We start from the raw sequence: 16,334 nt of genomic DNA on the forward strand, positions 1-16,334 counted from the left end.
CAGAAATGGACACTCGGAGTTTGGCACCTCCTCAGAACAGCGACAGCTTTCAGCGTTTCGCTTTTTTTTTTGGTGTTTAGTATCAATTTTTGGGCTGGGGAATGCTTTGCCTGTTAAATAAAGAGATTTTTCCACTCTCCTCCAAGGAAATCTTTTCCCCAACCATCTGAATCTGCTTTTCTAGAGGGACTTTCCTCCAAAATCTGCCTGAAACCAGGACAAATGGTTTTTTGCCCTCTGGTAAATATTTTTCTACCCCTAAACCCAACTTTTCTGCTTCTAAACCCGGCCTTGGTGCATCCAAACCTGGCCTTTCTGCCCCTAAACCTAACCTCTCTACTCTTAAACATAAAGGTCAAGTTTAGGGGCAGACAGGCCGGGTTTAGGGGCAGACAGGCCGGGTTAAGGGTTTACTTATTTGGAGGCTCCTGTAGGTGGGAAAGGAGGGTCCTGCCCCAGTTGTGAGGGGACAGGAGGGTCCCCAAAATGGCGGGAAGGGTTGAAACGGGTCAGGACCCTCATGAGGTGAAGCTGAAGGTCCCATCACGGCTGCGAGGGGACAGGAGAGTCCCCAAAGTTTGTGAGGCAGGAGGAAGAGGAAGAGGAGGGTCCCTCACTGGGAGGAATTTGTGAGGGGACAGGAGGGTCCCCAAAATGGCGGGAAGGGATGAAGGGGGTCCCAGCCCTCAGGGGATGAAGATGAGGGGACAGAGGAGGAGGAGCTGAAGATGAAGATCCCACCCTGGGCTGTGAGGGGACAGGAGGGTCCCCAAAATGGCGGCAAGGGTTGAAACAGGAGCCAACCCTCAGGGGGTGAAGATTAGGAGGGTCCCACCCCGGTTGTGAGGGGACAGGAGGGTCCCCAAAATGGCGGCAAGAGGAGAAGCAGTCAGGACCCTCATGAGGTGAAGCTGAAGGTCCCACCCTGGGTATGAGGGGACAGGAGAGTCCCCAAAGTTTGTGAGGCAGGAGGAAGAGGAAGAGGAGGGTCCCTCACTGGGAGGGGACACAGGAAGTGCTGAGGGGGTCCCCAAAATGGCGGCAAGGGTTGAAACAGGTCAGGACCCTCAGGGGGTGAAGATGAAGGTCCCACCCTGGGTATGAGGCGACAGGAGGGTCCCCAAAATGGCGGCAAGAGGAGAAGCGGTCAGGACCCTCATGAGGTGAAGCTGAAGGTCCCATCACGGCTGTGAGGGGACAGAAGAGTCCCCAAAGTTTGTGTGGCAGGAGGAAGAGGAAGAGGAGGGTCCCTCACTGGGAGGAATTTGTGAGGGCACAGGAGGGTCCCCAAAATGGCGGGAAGGGAAGAAGGGGGTCCCAGCCCTCAGGGGATGAAGATGAGGGGATAGAGGAGGAGGAGCTGAAGATGAAGATCCCACCCTGGGCTGTGAGGGGACAGAAGGGTCCCCAAAATGGCGGCAAGGGTTGAAACAGGAGCCAACCGTCAGGGGGTGAAGATTAGGAGGGTCCCACCCCGGTTATGAGGGGACAGGAGGGTCCCCAAAATGGCGGCAAGAGGAGAAGCGGTCAGGACCCTCATGAGGTGAAGCTGAAGGTCCCATCACGGCTGTGAGGGGACAGAAGAGTCCCCAAAGTTTGTGTGGCAGGAGGAAGAGGAAGAGGAGGGGAGGGGACACAGGAAGTGCTGAGGGGGTCCCCAAAATGGCGGGAAGGGTTGAATCCGTTCCTCTTTCCCCCTCAGCGCCGCCATTGCCGGCCCCTCACTCACCCTGGCGCCCCACGATCTCGGCCACATGCTCGGAGCTGGGCACGGCCACGCACTCGGTGGTGTTGACGCTTCTCCTCCTCAGCAGCGCCGCCTGTTCTCCTCCCACAGCTCCGCCATCACCGTAGGCCTGCGCCAGCATGGCCGCCATCATCCCCCGGCCTCCCGTAACATCCAAAGCGCGCGGCAACAACAACGAGGCGGCTTCGTCGTCTTCATCCTCCCTCAGCTCCGCCTCGCCGCCATCATCATCATCATCTTCCTCTTCCTCCTCTTCCTCCGCGGCTGATTGGGAGAAGCCGAGGCCTTGCAGGCGCTGCTGGAGGAGGAGCAGCGCCGGCTCGGCCGTTTCGTTGGCATCGGCGGCTCCGCTGGGCATGGCGGCCACGGCTACGAGAGCGGAGCCGCCATGGCCGGGGCTGAGCGGCGGGGCCGGGGCTCAGCGCGGCGCGGCCATGGCGGCGGAAGCGGAGAGGGGGAAGGAGAAACGCGATTGGTTAAAGAGGGGAGGGGGGTGGGGTTTAGGGGTGATTGACAGGGCACGCCCCGCTGTTTGAGAGGTTTCATTGGTTGATTATGGAGGGGCGGGCTGTCAATCATTCGTAAGCCGCGCCCCGCGCATGGTTGGTTCTGATTGGCTGCGCCAAGAAAAGGGCGGAGCATCGGAATGATTGACAGGTGGGTCCTGAGGGAGAAGGTATTTTTGGGGTTTTAAGCGTAATTTTTAGGGCAAAAATGCTCCGAAAAATGGCCCCAAAAAGAACCTAAAAAACCCCATTAAAAAAGCCCAAAAAGGGCCAAAAAATGCCCAAAAAATTCATTAAAAAATGCCCCCAAAATGTTAAAAACACTCGAAAAAATGCCAAAAAATGCCATAAAAAAGGTCCAAAAATGTCCCAAAAAATCCCACAATGCCTCAAAAAGAAGTCCAAAAAAGGGCAGAAAATGCCCTAAAAATGGCCCAAGAAACAGTCCAAAAAGAGCACAAAATGCCCCAAAAATGACCCCAAAAAGAACAAAAACAACCCTAAAAAAAGCCCAGAAAGGGTCCAAAAACAGCTCAAAAAAAGGCTCAAAAATGCCTCAAAAACGTCTCAAAAATGCCCCAAAAATGCCCCCAAAAATGACCCCAAAAAGATCAAAAAAACCCTAAAAAAAGCCCCAAAAATGCCTCAAAAAATGCCCTAAAAATGTCCCAAAAATGCCCCCAAAAATGACCCCAAAAAGAACCAAAAAACCCCCATTAAAAAGGCCCAAAAAGGGCCAAAAAAAGCTCAAAAAATGCCCCAAAAATGCCTCAAAAATGCCCTAAAAATGCCCTAAAAAAGCCTCAAAAATGTCCCAAAAATGACCCCAAAAAGAACAAAAAAACCCCTAACAAAAGCCCAAAAAAGGGCTCTAAAAAGCCCCAAAAATGCCCTAAAAATGGCCCAAAAGTGACCCCAAAAATGACCCCAAAAAGTACAAAAAAAGTCCTAAAAAAGCTCAAAAAGGGTCCAAAAAGGGCTCAAAAAATGCCTCAAAAATGCCCTAAAAATGCCTCAAAAATGCCCCAAAAATGCCCTAAAAAGGCCCAAAAATGGCCCAAAAATGACCCCAAAAAGAACAAAAGAAAAACCTAAAAAAAAGCCCAAAAAGTGTCCAAAAAAAGCTCAAAAAATGCCCCAAAAATGCCTCAAAAATCCCCCAAAAATGTTCAAAATACTCCAAAAAACGCCCTAAAAATGCCCTAAAAAGGGCCCAAAAATGCCCTAAAAAAGGCCCGAAAATGGCCCCCAAAAAAGGTCAAAATTCCCCCAAAATTCTTGAAAAAGAAAATAAAAAATTCCCAAAAATTCCCCAAAAAATTCTCCAGAAAAATCCCCCAAAATTCCCCAAATATTTTCATTAAATCCCCTAAAAAAAGACCCAAAAAAGACCCAAAAAATCTCCAAATAACCCCAAAAATTCCCCCCAAAATCCCCAAAAAATCTCAAAAAATCCCCAAAAAATCCCGAAAAATTCCCCAAAAAATCTCAAAAAAATCCCCCAAAAATTCCCCCTAAAAATTCACAAAAAATCCCCAAAACTCCCAAAAATGCCCCCAAAAATCCCAAAAATTCCCAAAAAATCCCAAAAAAGTTCCTCCAAAAATTTCCCCAAACTTCCCGAAAATTCCCCCGCAAAAAACCCCAAAAATTCCCCAAAAAATTGCCAAAAAAACCCCTCAAAAATCCCCCAAAATCCTCAAAAATTCCCCCCAAATCCCCTGAAAAAATCCCAAAAAATCCCCCCAAGAAATCTCCAAAAAATTCCCCAAAATCCCCCAAAAATTCCCCAAAAATCCCAAAAAATTTCCCCAAAAATCCCAAAAAATTCCCTCAAAAATTCCCCAAAAAAAATCCCCCCAAATCCGAAAAAATGCCAAAATTTCCCCCAAAATTCCCAAAAATTCCCCAAAATTCCAAAAAATTCCCCCAAAAATTTCCCCAAAAAATCCCCAAAAATTCCAAAAAATTCCGCCAAAAATCCCAAAAAAATAACAAAAAAAAACCTCCACCAAATCCGAAAAAAAATCCCCAAAATCTCCCAAAAATTCCCCCAAAATTTTCAAAAAATCTCCAAAAAAATTCCGAAAAAATTCTCCAAAATATGCCCAAAAAAATCCCCAAAAATCCCCCCAAAAATCCCCAAAAAGTCCCCAAAAATTCCCTTAAAAAATCCCGAAAAATCCCAACAATTCTGCAAAAAATCACCAAAAATTCCTTTAAAAAATCCCAAAAAATTTCCCAAAAATTCCCCAAAAATCTGCAAAAAAATCCCCCCAAAATTCCCAAAAAAATCCTAAAAAATTCCCCAAAAATTCTGAAAAATCTGCAAAAAAATTCCCAAAAATTCCCCAAAAAATCCTAAAAATTTCCCCCAAAAATTCTGAAAAAATCCCCCCAAAATTCCCCAAAAATTCCCAAAAAATCCCAAAAAATTCCCCAAAAATCGCCCAAAAATCCGAAAAAAATCCAGAAAAATCCCCAAAAAATTCATAAAAAATTCCCAAAAAATTTCAAAAAATCCCCCAAAAATTCCCCAAAAATCTGCAAAAAAATCCTCAAAAAAATCCCAAAAATTCCCAAAAAATCCCCAAAAATTCCCAAGAAATCCTAAAAAATCCCAAAAATCCCCCAAAAAATCCCTAAAAAATTCCCCCCAAAATTTTCAAAAAATCCCCCAAAAATTCCCCAAAAATCCCCAAAAAAATCCCAAAAATCCCCCAAAAAATCCCTAAAAAATTCCCCCAATAATTTCAAAAAATCCCCAAAAAATTCCCCCAAAAATTCTGAAAAAATCCCCCAAAAATTCCCCAAAAAATCCTAAAAAATTCCCCAAAAAATCCCCAAAAAATCCCCAAAAATTGCAAAAAAATTCCCAAAAATTCCCCAAAAAATCCCCAAAAAATTCCCCAAAAATTCTGAAAAAATCTGCAAAAAAATCCTAAAATTCCCCAAAAAACCCTAAAAAATTCTTCAAAAATTCTGAAAAAACCCCCAAAAAATTCCCCAAAATTCCCCCAAAAATCCCAAAAAATTCCCCCAAAAATCGCCCAAAAATCCGAAAAAAATCCAGAAAAATGCCCCAAAAATTCATAAAAAATTCCCAAAAAATTTCAAAAAGTCCCCAAAAATTCCCCAAAAATCTGCAAAAAAATCCTCAAAAAAAATCCCAAAAATTCCCAAAAAATCCCTAAAAAATTCCCCCAAAAATTCTGAAAAAATCCCCAAAAAATTCCCCAAAAAATCCTAAAAAATTCCCAAAAATTCTGAAAAAATCCCCAAAAAATTCCCCAAAAAATTCCAAAAATTCCCCAAAAAATCCCCAAAAAATCCCCAAAAATTGCAAAAAATTCCCAAAAATTCCCCAAAAATTGCAAAAAAATTGCAAAAAATCCCCCAAAAATTCCCAAAAAAATCCCTAAAAAATTCCCCCAAAAATTTTCAAAAAAATCCCCAAAAAATTCCCCAAAAATCCCCAAAAAATTCCCCAAAAATCCCCAAAAAAATCCTAAAAAATTCCCCCAATAATTCCAAAAAATCCCCAAAAAATTCCCCCAAAAATTCTGAAAAAATCCCCAAAAAATTCCCCAAAAAATCCTAAAAAATTCCCCCAAAAATTTCAAAAAATCCCCCAAAATTCCCCAAAAATCTGCAAAAAAATCCCCAAAAATTCCCAAAAATTCCCCAAAAATTCCCAAAAAATCCAAAAATTCCCCAAAAAATTCAGAAAAAAATTCTGAAAAAATTCCCCCAAAATTTTCATAAAATCCCCTAAAAAAAGACCCAAAAAGTCTCCAAAAATCCCAAAAAAATCTCCAAAAAATCCCCAAAAACGTCTCAATAAATTCCAAAAAAATCCCTAAAAAATCCCCAAAAATCCCCCAAAACTTCCCTAAAAATCCGAAAAAAATCCCCCAAAAAATCCCCAAAAAATCCGAAAAAAAATTTCCAAAAAATCCCCAAAAAATCCTGAAAAACTCTGCAAAAAATCCCCAAAAAATCGAAAAAAATCCGAAAAAAATCCCAAAAATTCCCCAAAAAATCCCCCAAAAATTTCCAAAAAATCTCCAAAATATCCCCAAAATATCCCCAAAAATTCCTAAAAATCCCCCCAAAATTTCCCAAAAATTCCCCAAAAATTCCCTTAAAAAATCCCGAAAAATCCCAACAATTCTGCAAAAAATCACCAAAAATTCCTTTAAAGAATCGCAAAAAATTTTCAAAAAATTCCCCAAAAATTCCCCAAAAATCTGCAAAAAATCCCCCCAAAATTCCCAAAAAAATCCTAAAAAATTCCCCAAAAATTCTGAAAAATCTGCAAAAAATTCCCAAAAATTCCCCAAAAAATCCTAAAAATTTCCCCCAAAAATTCTGAAAAAATCCCCCGAAAATTCCCCAAAAAATCCCAAAAAATTCCCCAAAAATCGCCCAAAAATCCCGAAAAAAAAATCCCAAAAATTCCCAAAAAATTCCTAAAAAATTCCCAAAAAATTTTCAAAAAATCCCCAAAAAATTCCCCAAAAATCTGCAAAAAAATCCCCCAAAAATTCCCAAAAAAATCCTAAAAAATTCCCCAAAAATCTGCAAAAAATCTGCAAAAAAATCCACAAAAATTCCCCCAAAAATTCCCAAAAAATTCCCCAAAAAATCGCCCAAAAATCGGCAAAAAAATCCCAAAAATTCCCAAAAAATTGCTAAAAAATTCCCAAAAAATTTTCAAAAAATTCCAAAAAATTCCCCAAAAATCTGCAAAAAAAACCCCCAAAATTCCCCAAAAAATCCTAAAAAATTCCCAAAAAATCCCTAAAAAATTCCCAAAAAATCCTAAAAATTTCCCCCAAAAATTCTGAAAAATCCCCAAAAAATTCCCCAAAAATTCCCAAAAATTCCCCAAAAAATTCCCAAAAATTCTCCAAAAATTTCAAAAAATCCCCCAAAAATTCCCCAAAAATCTGCAAAAAAATCCCCAAAAATTCCCCAAAAAATCCCCAAAATTTCCCCAAAAATTCCTCAAAAATTTCCCCAAAATCCCCAAAAATTCCCCAAAAGGTCCCAAAAAATTTCCCAAAAAATCCCCCAAAAAATTCAAAAAAATCTTTTTGGGGATTTTTTGGGATTTTTGGAATTTTGGGGAATTTTTTTGGATTTTTTTGGGAATTTTTTTGGATTTTTTTGGGAATTTTTTTGGAATTTTTTGGGATTTTTGGGGATTTTTTTTTTTTTTATTTTTGGGGGATTTTTTAGGGAATTTTTAGGAATTTTTTGGATTTTTTGGGGAATTTTTTGGGGAATTTTTTGGGAATTTTTTGGGATATTTTGGGGAATTTTTGGGGGATTTTTTGGGGATTTTTTTGGGAATTTTTGGGGGAATTTTTCGGATTTTTTTCGAAATTTTGGGGAATTTTTTTCCAATTTTTGGGGAATTTTTTGGGATTTTTTGGGAATTTTTTGGGAATTTTTTGGGGAATTTTTGGGAATTTTTTGGGAATTTTTGGGGAATTTTTTAGGATTTTTTGGGGATTTTTTTGGGATTTTTTGGGGGATTTTTTGGGGAATTTTTTGGGATTTTTTGGGAATTTTTGGGGATTTTTTGGGGGAATTTTTGGGGGAATTTTTTGGGATTTTTTGGAAATTTTTGGGAATTTTTTGGGAATTTTTTGAGATTTTTTGGGGAATTTTTTGGGATTTTGGGGGAAATTTTTTTTTGGAATTTTTGGAGATTTTTGGGAATATTTGGGGGAATTTTTCGGATTTTTTTCGAAATTTTGGGGAAATTTTTTCCAATTTTTGGGGAATTTTTTGGATTTTTTGGGAATTTTTGGGGGAATTTTTTGGGATTTTTTGGGAATTTTTGGGGAATTTTTTAGGATTTTTTGGGGATTTTTGGGGGGGATTTTTTTGGGAATTTTTGGGGATTTTTTGGGAATTTTTGGGGGAATTTTTGGGGGAATTTTTCGGATTTTTTTTGAAATTTTGGGGAAATTTTTTCCAATTTTTGGGGAATTTTTTGGGATTTTTTGGGAATTTTTTGGGAATTTTTGGGGAATTTTTGGGGATTTTTTTGGATTTTTTTTTGGATTTTTTTTTTATTTTTGGGGATTTTTTTGGGATTTTGGGGGGATTTTGGGGGATTTTTTGGGGAATTTTTTGGGGAATTTTTTGGGTTTTTTGGGGAATATTTTGGGAATTTTTGGGGAATTTTTGGGATTTTTTTGGATTTTTTCGAAATGTTGAAGAATTTTTTTCCCGATTTTTGGGGGATTTTTTTGGATTTTTTAGGGAATTTTTAGGAATTTTTTCGGAATTTTGGGGAATTTTTTGGGAATTTTTGGGGATTTTTTTTTTTGGATTTTTAGGGAATTTTTTGGGATTTTTTGGGGAATTTTTTGGGATTTTTTTGGGAATTTTTTGGGGGAATTTTTAGATTTTTTGGTGGTTTTTTGGGATTTTTGGGGAATTTTTTGGGCATTTTTTGGGGGATTTTTGGGATTTTTTGGGGGATTTTTTGGGGGAATTTTTTGGGATTTTTTTTGGGGATTTTTGGGGAATTTTTGGGGAATTTTTTGGGGAATTTTTAGAATTTTTTGGGATTTTTTTGGGAATTTTTTTGGAATTTTTGTGGATTTTTTTGGAGTTTTTTTTGGGGATTTTTGGGGATTTTTGGGGAATTTCATAGAATTTTTGGGGGATTTTTGGGGGATTTTTTTGGGACTTTTTGGGGAATTTTTGGGATTTTTTTGGGGAATTTTTTTCATTTCTTGGGGGAATTTTTTGGAGATTTTTTTGGGAATTTTTGGGAATTTCTGAGAAATTTTCGGAATTTTTTGGGATTTTTTATGAATTTTTGGGGATTTTTTGTGGGGATTTTTGGGAATTTTTTCGAAATTTTGGGGAATTTTTTTTCCATTTTTTTTGGATTTTTTGGGGGGAATTTTTTGGGATTTTTTTCATTTCTTGGGGGGATTTTTGGGGGATTCTTTGGGAATTTTTGGGATTTTTTATGGATTTTTTTGGGAATTTTTTGGAGATTTTTTTGGGATTTTTTAGGGTTTTCTTCGGGATTTTTGGAGATTTTTTGGGAATTTTTTGGGGATTTTTTGGGGGATTTTTTCAAAATTTTGGTGAAATTTTTTGGAGATTTTTTGGGAATTTTTGGGGAATTTTTTTTCCAATTTTTGGGGGATTATTTGCAATTTTTGGGGATTTTTTGGGAATTTTTTGGGGAATTTTTTGGGGATTTTTTTTGTTGTTTTTTTTTAATTTTGGGTTTTTTGGGGGGGGGAGTTTTTAGGATTTTTTTGAGGATTTTTTTGGGATTTTTTTGGAGATTCTTCTGAAATTTTGGGAATTTTTGGGGGGAAATTTTGTGGGAAATTTTTGAAATTATTGGGGGATTTTTGAGAATTTTTTGGGAATTTTCTTTGGATTTTTTTGGGAATTTTTGGGGAATTTTTTTGGGATTTTTTGAGGATTTTTGGGGGAATTTTTTGCAGATTTTTGGGAATTTTTGGGGAATTTTTTGGGATTTTTTTGCAGATTTTTGGGGAATTTTCAGAATTTTTTGGGGAATTTTTGGGAATTTTGGGGGGAATTTTTTGGGGATTTTTGAAATTTTTTGGGGAATTTTTTAGGATTTTTTGGGGAATTTTTGGGATTTTTTGCAGATTTTTGGGGAATTTTTGGGGGATTTTTTGAAATTTTTTGGGATTTTTTGGGGATTTTTTGGGAATTTTTTGGGAATTTTTTGGGAGTTTTTGGGGATTTTTTTTTTGCGGATTTTTTGGAGATTTTGGGGAAATTTTTGGGGATATTTTGGGATTTTTGTAGGGATTTTTTGGGGAATTTTTGGGGGAGTTTTTGGGGAATTTTTGGGGAATTTTTGGGGATTTTTTTGGGATTTTTTGGGGAATTTTTTGGATTTTTTGAGGATTTTTTTTGGAATTTTTTTTGATTTTTGGGGATTTTTTTGGGGAATTTTTTCGAAATTTTGTGGGGTTTTTTTGGGATTTTTTTAGGATTTTTTGGGAATTTTTGGAGAATTTCTGGGAAATTTTTGGGGATTTTTTGGGGATTTTTTGGGAATTTTTTGGGATTTTTTGGGAATTTTTTGGGAATTTTTTTTTATTTTTTGCAGATTTTTTGGGAATTTTTGGGGAATTTTTCGATTTTTTTCGAAATTTTGGGAAATTTTTTCCAATTTTTGGGGAATTTTTGGGGATTTTTTTGGAATTTTTTGGATTTTTGTGGGGATTTTTGGGAATTTTTTCGAAATTTTGGGGAAATTTTTTTCCATTTTTTTTGATTTTTTTTGGGAATTTTTCGGAGATTTTTTTGGGATTTTTTAGGGTTTTCTTCGGGATTTTTGGAGATTTTTTGGGAATTTTTTGGGGATTTTTTTTGGGATTTTTCGAAATTTTGGTGAAATTTTTGGAGATTTTTTGGGAATTTTTGGGGGAATTTTTTTTCCAATTTTTGGGGGATTATTTGCAATTTTTGGGGATTTTTTTGGAATTTTTTGAGATTTTTTGGGGGATTTTTTTGCAGATTTTTGGGGAATTTTTTGGGATTGTTTTGAAATTTTGGGGAAATTTTTTCCCAAATTTTGGGGATTTTTTTGGATTTTTTGGAATTTTTGGGAATTTTTTTGGGATTTTTTGGGGATTTTTTTTGTTGTTTTTTTTTAATTTTGGGTTTTTTTGGGGGGGAGTTTTTAGGATTTTTTTGAGGATTTTTTGGGATTTTTTTGGAGATTCTTCTGAAATTTTGGGAATTTTTGGGGGAAATTTTGTGGGAAATTTTTGAAATTTTTGGGGAATTTTTTCGAAATTTTGTGGGTTTTTTTGGGATTTTTTAGGATTTTTTGGGAATTTTGGAGAATTTCTGGGAAATTTTTGGGAATTTTTGGGGAATTTTTTGGGAATTTTTTGGGGATTTTTTTGGGAATTTTTGGGGATTTTTTGGGGATTTTTTTGGAATTTTTGGGGATTTTTTTGATTTTTGGGGGATTTTTTTGGGATTTTTTGGGGAATTTTTGGGACTTTTTTGGAATTTTTTGGGAAATTTTTGGGATTTTTTGGAAATTTTTGGGGAATTTTTTGGGAATTTTTTGAGATTTTTTTGGGATTTTTTGGGATTTTTTGGGGATTTTTTTTGAATTTTTTTTGATTTTTGGGATTTTTTTGGGGAATTTTTTCGAAATTTTTAGGGTTTTTTTGGGATTTTTTTAGGATATTTTGGAATTTTTGGAGAATTTCTGGGAAATTTTTGGGAATTTTTTGGGGATTTTTTGGGAATTTTTGGGGATTTTTTGGGAATTTTTGGGGGAATTTTTCGGATTTTTTTCGAAATTTTGGGGAAATTTTTTCCAATTTTTGGGAATTTTTGGGCTTTTTTGGGAATTTTTTGGGGAATTTTTTGGGGATTTTTGGGGAATTTTTTGGGGATTTTTTTGGGATTTTGGGGGATTTTTTGGGAATTTTTGGGGATTTTTTGGGAATTTTTGGGGGAATTTTTCGGATTTTTTTCGAAATTTTGGGGAAATTTTTCCAATTTTTGGGGAATTTTTGGGCTTTTTTGGGGAATTTTTTGGGATTTTTGGGATTTTTTGAGGAATTTTTTGGAATTTTTTCGAAATTTTGGGGAATTTTTTCCCCAATATTTTGGGGATTTTGGGGAATTTTTTGTGATTTTTTTTCTTTTTTGGTGGGATTTTTTTGCGATTTTTTGGGAATTTTGGAGGAATTTTTGGGGATTTTTGAGGATTTTATTTGGAATATTTTGGGATTTTGTTTGGATTTTGGGATTTTTGGGGAATTTTTTGGGGATTTTTTGGGGATTTTTTGGGGATTTTTTTGGGGATTTTTTGGGAATTTTTGGGGATTTTTTTGGATTTTTGGGGAATTTTGGGGCCATTTTTTTTAAAATTATTTGGAAATTTTTGGGACTTTTTGGGAATTTTTGGGGAATTTTTGTTTGGGAATTTTTTGGGAATTTTTTTTGGGATTTTTTGGGGAATTTTTGGGGGAATTTTTGGGGATTTTTTGGGATTTTTTGGGGATTTTTGGGGAATTTTTTTGGGATTTTTTTGGAATTTTTGGGGGAATTTTTCGGGGTTTTTTTTTCGAAATTTGGGGAAATTTTTTCCAATTTTTGGGGATTTTTGGGAATTTTTTGGATTTCTGGGGATTTTTTTGGGATTTTTTTGGATTTTTTGGGATTTTTATGGGATTTTATTTTTACTTTTTTGGGGATTTTTTGGGGATTTTTTTGGGATTTTTGGGGAATTTTTTGGATTTTTTGGGATTTTTTTGGGAATTTTTTGAGAATTTTGGAATTTTTCGGGGATTTTTTGGGGAATTCTCACGAAATTTTTGGGGTTTTTTGGGGACTTTTTTTAGGATATTTTGGGAATTTTTGAAGAATTTCTGGGGAATTTCTGGGAATTTTTGGGGATTTTTTGGGGATTTTTTGGGAACTTTTGGGATTTTTTTGGGATTTTTTGGGAGGAGTTTTTGGATTTTTTTGGGGGATTTTTGGGGAATTTTTGGGGAATTTTTCGAAATTTTGGAACATTTTTCCTTCTATTTTTGAGGATTTTTTGGATTTTTTTGAGGGGAATTTTTGGGAATTTTTGGATTTCTTGGGGGATTTTTGGGAGAAATTTTGGGAAATTTTTAGGGGTTTTTTTTCAAATTTTGAGGGATTTTTAGGGTTTTTTAATGAGAATCTTTGGGGATTTTGGGGGGATTTTTTTGGGAATTTTTCAGGATTTTGGGGGATTTTTGGCAGATTTTTTTGGGATTTTTTGGGGATTTTTCTTTTATTTTTGGAGATTTTTTTAGGAATTTTTGGGGGATTTTTTTTTTTGATTTTTTGGAAATTTTTGGGACTTTTTTGGGAATTTTTGGGAATTTTTTTTTTTATTTCTTGGGGATTTTTTGGGAATTTTTGGGGGAATTTTTCGGATTTTTTTCGAAATTTTGGGGAAATTTTTTCCAATTTTTGGGGAATTTTTCGGGCTTTTTTGGGGAATTTTTGGGAATTTTTTGGGATGTTTTTTTTATTTTTGGGGTGTTTTTGGGGGGATTTTTGGGGCTTTTTTGGGGAATTTTTGCGGTATTTTTGGGATTTTTTGGGATTTTTTTTTTGGGATTTTTGGGGATTTTTTTGGGATTTTTGGGGAATTTATTGTGGAATTTTTTAGGATTTTTTGGGGATTTTTGGGGAATTTTTTGGGGAATTTTTTTATTTTTTGCGGATTTTTTGGAATTTTTGGGGGAATTTTTCAGATTTTTTTCGGATTTTTTGGGGAAATCTTTTCCAATTTTTTGGGATATTTTGGGGAATTTTTTGAGGATTTTTTTGGGATTTTTTTTTGATTTTTTGGGGAATTTTTGGGGCTTTTTTGGGGAATTTTTGGGGATTTTTTTTGGGAATTTTTGGGGGAATTTTTGGGAATTTTTTCGAAATTTCGGGGTAATTTTTTCCAATTTTTGGGGAATTTTTGGGGCTTTTTTGGGGAATTTTTTGGGAATTTTTTGGGGAATTTTTTGGGATTTTTTGGAGATTTTTTTGGATTTTTTGGGGATTTTTTGGGGATTTTTTGGGGATTTTTAGGGATTTTTTTTGGGATTTTTTTCATTTCTTGGGGGAATTTTTTGGAGAGTTTTTGGGGAATTCTGAGAAATTTTGGGGATTTTTTGGATTTTTTTGGAATTTTTGGGGGAATTTTTCGGGGTTTTTTTTCGAAATTTTGGGGAAATTTTTTCCAATTTTTGGGAATTTTTGGGGAATTTTTTGGATTTCTGGGGATTTTTTTTGGGATTTTTTTGGGATTTTTTGGGATTTTTATGGGATTTTATTTTTACTTTTTTGGGGATTTTTTGGGGATTTTTTTGGGATTTTTGGGGAATTTTTTGGAATTTTTTGGGATTTTTTTGGGAATTTTTTTGAGAATTTTTGGGAATTTTTCGGGGATTTTTTGGGGAATTCTCACGAAATTTTTGGGGTTTTTTGGGGGACTTTTTTTAGGATATTTTGGGAATTTTTGAAGAATTTCTGGGGAATTTCTGGGAATTTTTGGGGATTTTTTTGGGATTTTTTGGGAACTTTTGGGATTTTTTTGGGATTTTTTGGGAGGAGTTTTTGGGATTTTTTGGGGGATTTTTGGGGAATTTTTGGGAATTTTTCGGAAATTTTGGAACATTTTTCCTTCTATTTTTGAGGATTTTTTGGGATTTTTTGAGGGGAATTTTTGGGAATTTTTGGATTTCTTGGGGGGATTTTTGGGAGAAATTTTGGAAATTTTTAGGGGTTTTTTTTTCAAATTTTGAGGGATTTTTAGGGTTTTTTAATGAGAATCTTTGGGGATTTTGGGGGGATTTTTTTGGGAATTTTTCAGGATTTTGGGGGATTTTTGGCAGATTTTTTTGGGATTTTTTGGGGATTTTTCTTTTATTTTTGGGAGATTTTTTTAGGAATTTTTGGGGATTTTTTTTTTTTGATTTTTTGGAAATTTTTGGGACTTTTTTGGGAATTTTTGGGAATTTTTTTTTTTATTTCTTGGGGATTTTTTGGGAATTTTTGGGGGAATTTTCGGATTTTTTTCGAAATTTTGGGGAAATTTTTTCCAATTTTTGGGGAATTTTTCGGGCTTTTTTGGGGAATTTTTGGGAATTTTTTGGGATGTTTTTTTTTATTTTTGGGGTGTTTTTGGGGGATTTTTGGGGCTTTTTTGGGGAATTTTTGCGGTATTTTTGGATTTTTTGGGATTTTTTTTTTGGGATTTTTGGGGATTTTTTTGGGATTTTTGGGGAATTTATTGTGGAATTTTTTAGGATTTTTTGGGGATTTTTGGGGAATTTTTTGGGGAATTTTTTTATTTTTTGCGGATTTTTTGGGAATTTTTGGGGGAATTTTTCAGATTTTTTCGGATTTTTTGGGGAAATCTTTTCCAATTTTTTGGGATATTTTGGGGAATTTTTTGAGGATTTTTTTGGGATTTTTTTTTGATTTTTTGGGGAATTTTTGGGGCTTTTTTGGGGAATTTTTGGGGATTTTTTTTGGGAATTTTTGGGGGAATTTTTGGGAATTTTTTCGAAATTTCGGGTAATTTTTTCCAATTTTTGGGGAATTTTTGGGGCTTTTTTGGGGAATTTTTTGGGAATTTTTTGGGGAATTTTTGGGATTTTTTGGAGATTTTTTTGGAATTTTTGGGGATTTTTTGGGGATTTTTTGGGGATTTTTAGGGATTTTTTTTGGGATTTTTTTCATTTCTTGGGGGAATTTTTTGGAGAGTTTTTGGGGAATTTCTGAGAAATTTTGGGGATTTTTTGGGATTTTTTAGGAATTTTTGGGATTTTTTTGGGGGATTTTTTGGGAATTTTTTGGAGAATTTTATTTTTGATTTTTGGGGATTTTTGGGATTTTTAAAGGATTTTATTGGGATTTTTGGAGGGTTTTTTTCAGATTATTTTCAGTTTTTTTGGGGATTTTTTTGGATTTTTGGGGGAATTTTTCGGATTTTTTTCGAAATTTTGGGGAAATTTTATCCAATTTTTGAGGGATTTTTTGGGATTTTTTTTTGAATTTTTGGGGATTTTTTGTGGGGGATTTTTGGGAATTTTTTCGAAATTTTGGGGAAATTTTTTTCCATTTTTTTGGATTTTTTTTGGGAATTTTTCGGAGATTTTTTGGGGATTTTTTAGGTTTTCTTCGGGATTTTTGGAGATTTTTTGGGAATTTTTTGGGGATTTTTTGGGGAATTTTTCGAAATTTTGGTGAAATTTTTTGGAGATTTTTTGGGAATTTTTGGGGAATTTTTTTTCCAATTTTTGGGGGATTATTTGGAATTTTTGGGGATTTTTTTGGAATTTTTTGAGATTTTTTGGGGATTTTTTTGCAGATTTTTGGGGAATTTTTGGGATTGTTTTGAAATTTTGGGGAAATTTTTTCCCAAATTTTGGGGATTTTTTGGATTTTTTTGGAATTTTTGGGAATTTTTTGGGGAATTTTTTGGGGATTTTTTGTTGTTTTTTTTTTAAATTTTGGGTTTTTTTGGGGGGGAGTTTTTAGGATTTTTT

At 35.5% G+C, this 16,334-nt stretch overlaps 1 protein-coding gene across 4 annotated transcripts in view; it reads right to left on the bottom strand.

Annotated features, from left to right (window-relative positions):
• Positions 1 to 2,220, bottom strand: part of LOC139589419 (RNA-binding E3 ubiquitin-protein ligase MEX3C-like) — an 18,471-nt gene extending 16,251 nt beyond the window's left edge. For all 4 annotated transcript variants that reach the window (XM_071425891.1, XM_071425889.1, XM_071425888.1 and 1 more), the window contains exon 1: positions 1,730 to 2,220. In XM_071425891.1, the coding sequence (XP_071281992.1) occupies positions 1,730 to 2,105 (376 nt within the window). In that variant the 5' untranslated portion in view covers positions 2,106 to 2,220. The remainder of the gene's footprint in view (positions 1 to 1,729) is intronic.
• Between the last annotated feature and the right edge of the window lie 14,114 nt (positions 2,221 to 16,334).

The sequence above is a fragment of the Agelaius tricolor genome, unplaced genomic scaffold, assembly GCF_023055355.1.
Source record: "Agelaius tricolor isolate 1412-34295 unplaced genomic scaffold, bAgeTri1.0.p SCAF_4, whole genome shotgun sequence".
NCBI classification, from domain to species: Eukaryota; Metazoa; Chordata; class Aves; order Passeriformes; family Icteridae; genus Agelaius; species Agelaius tricolor.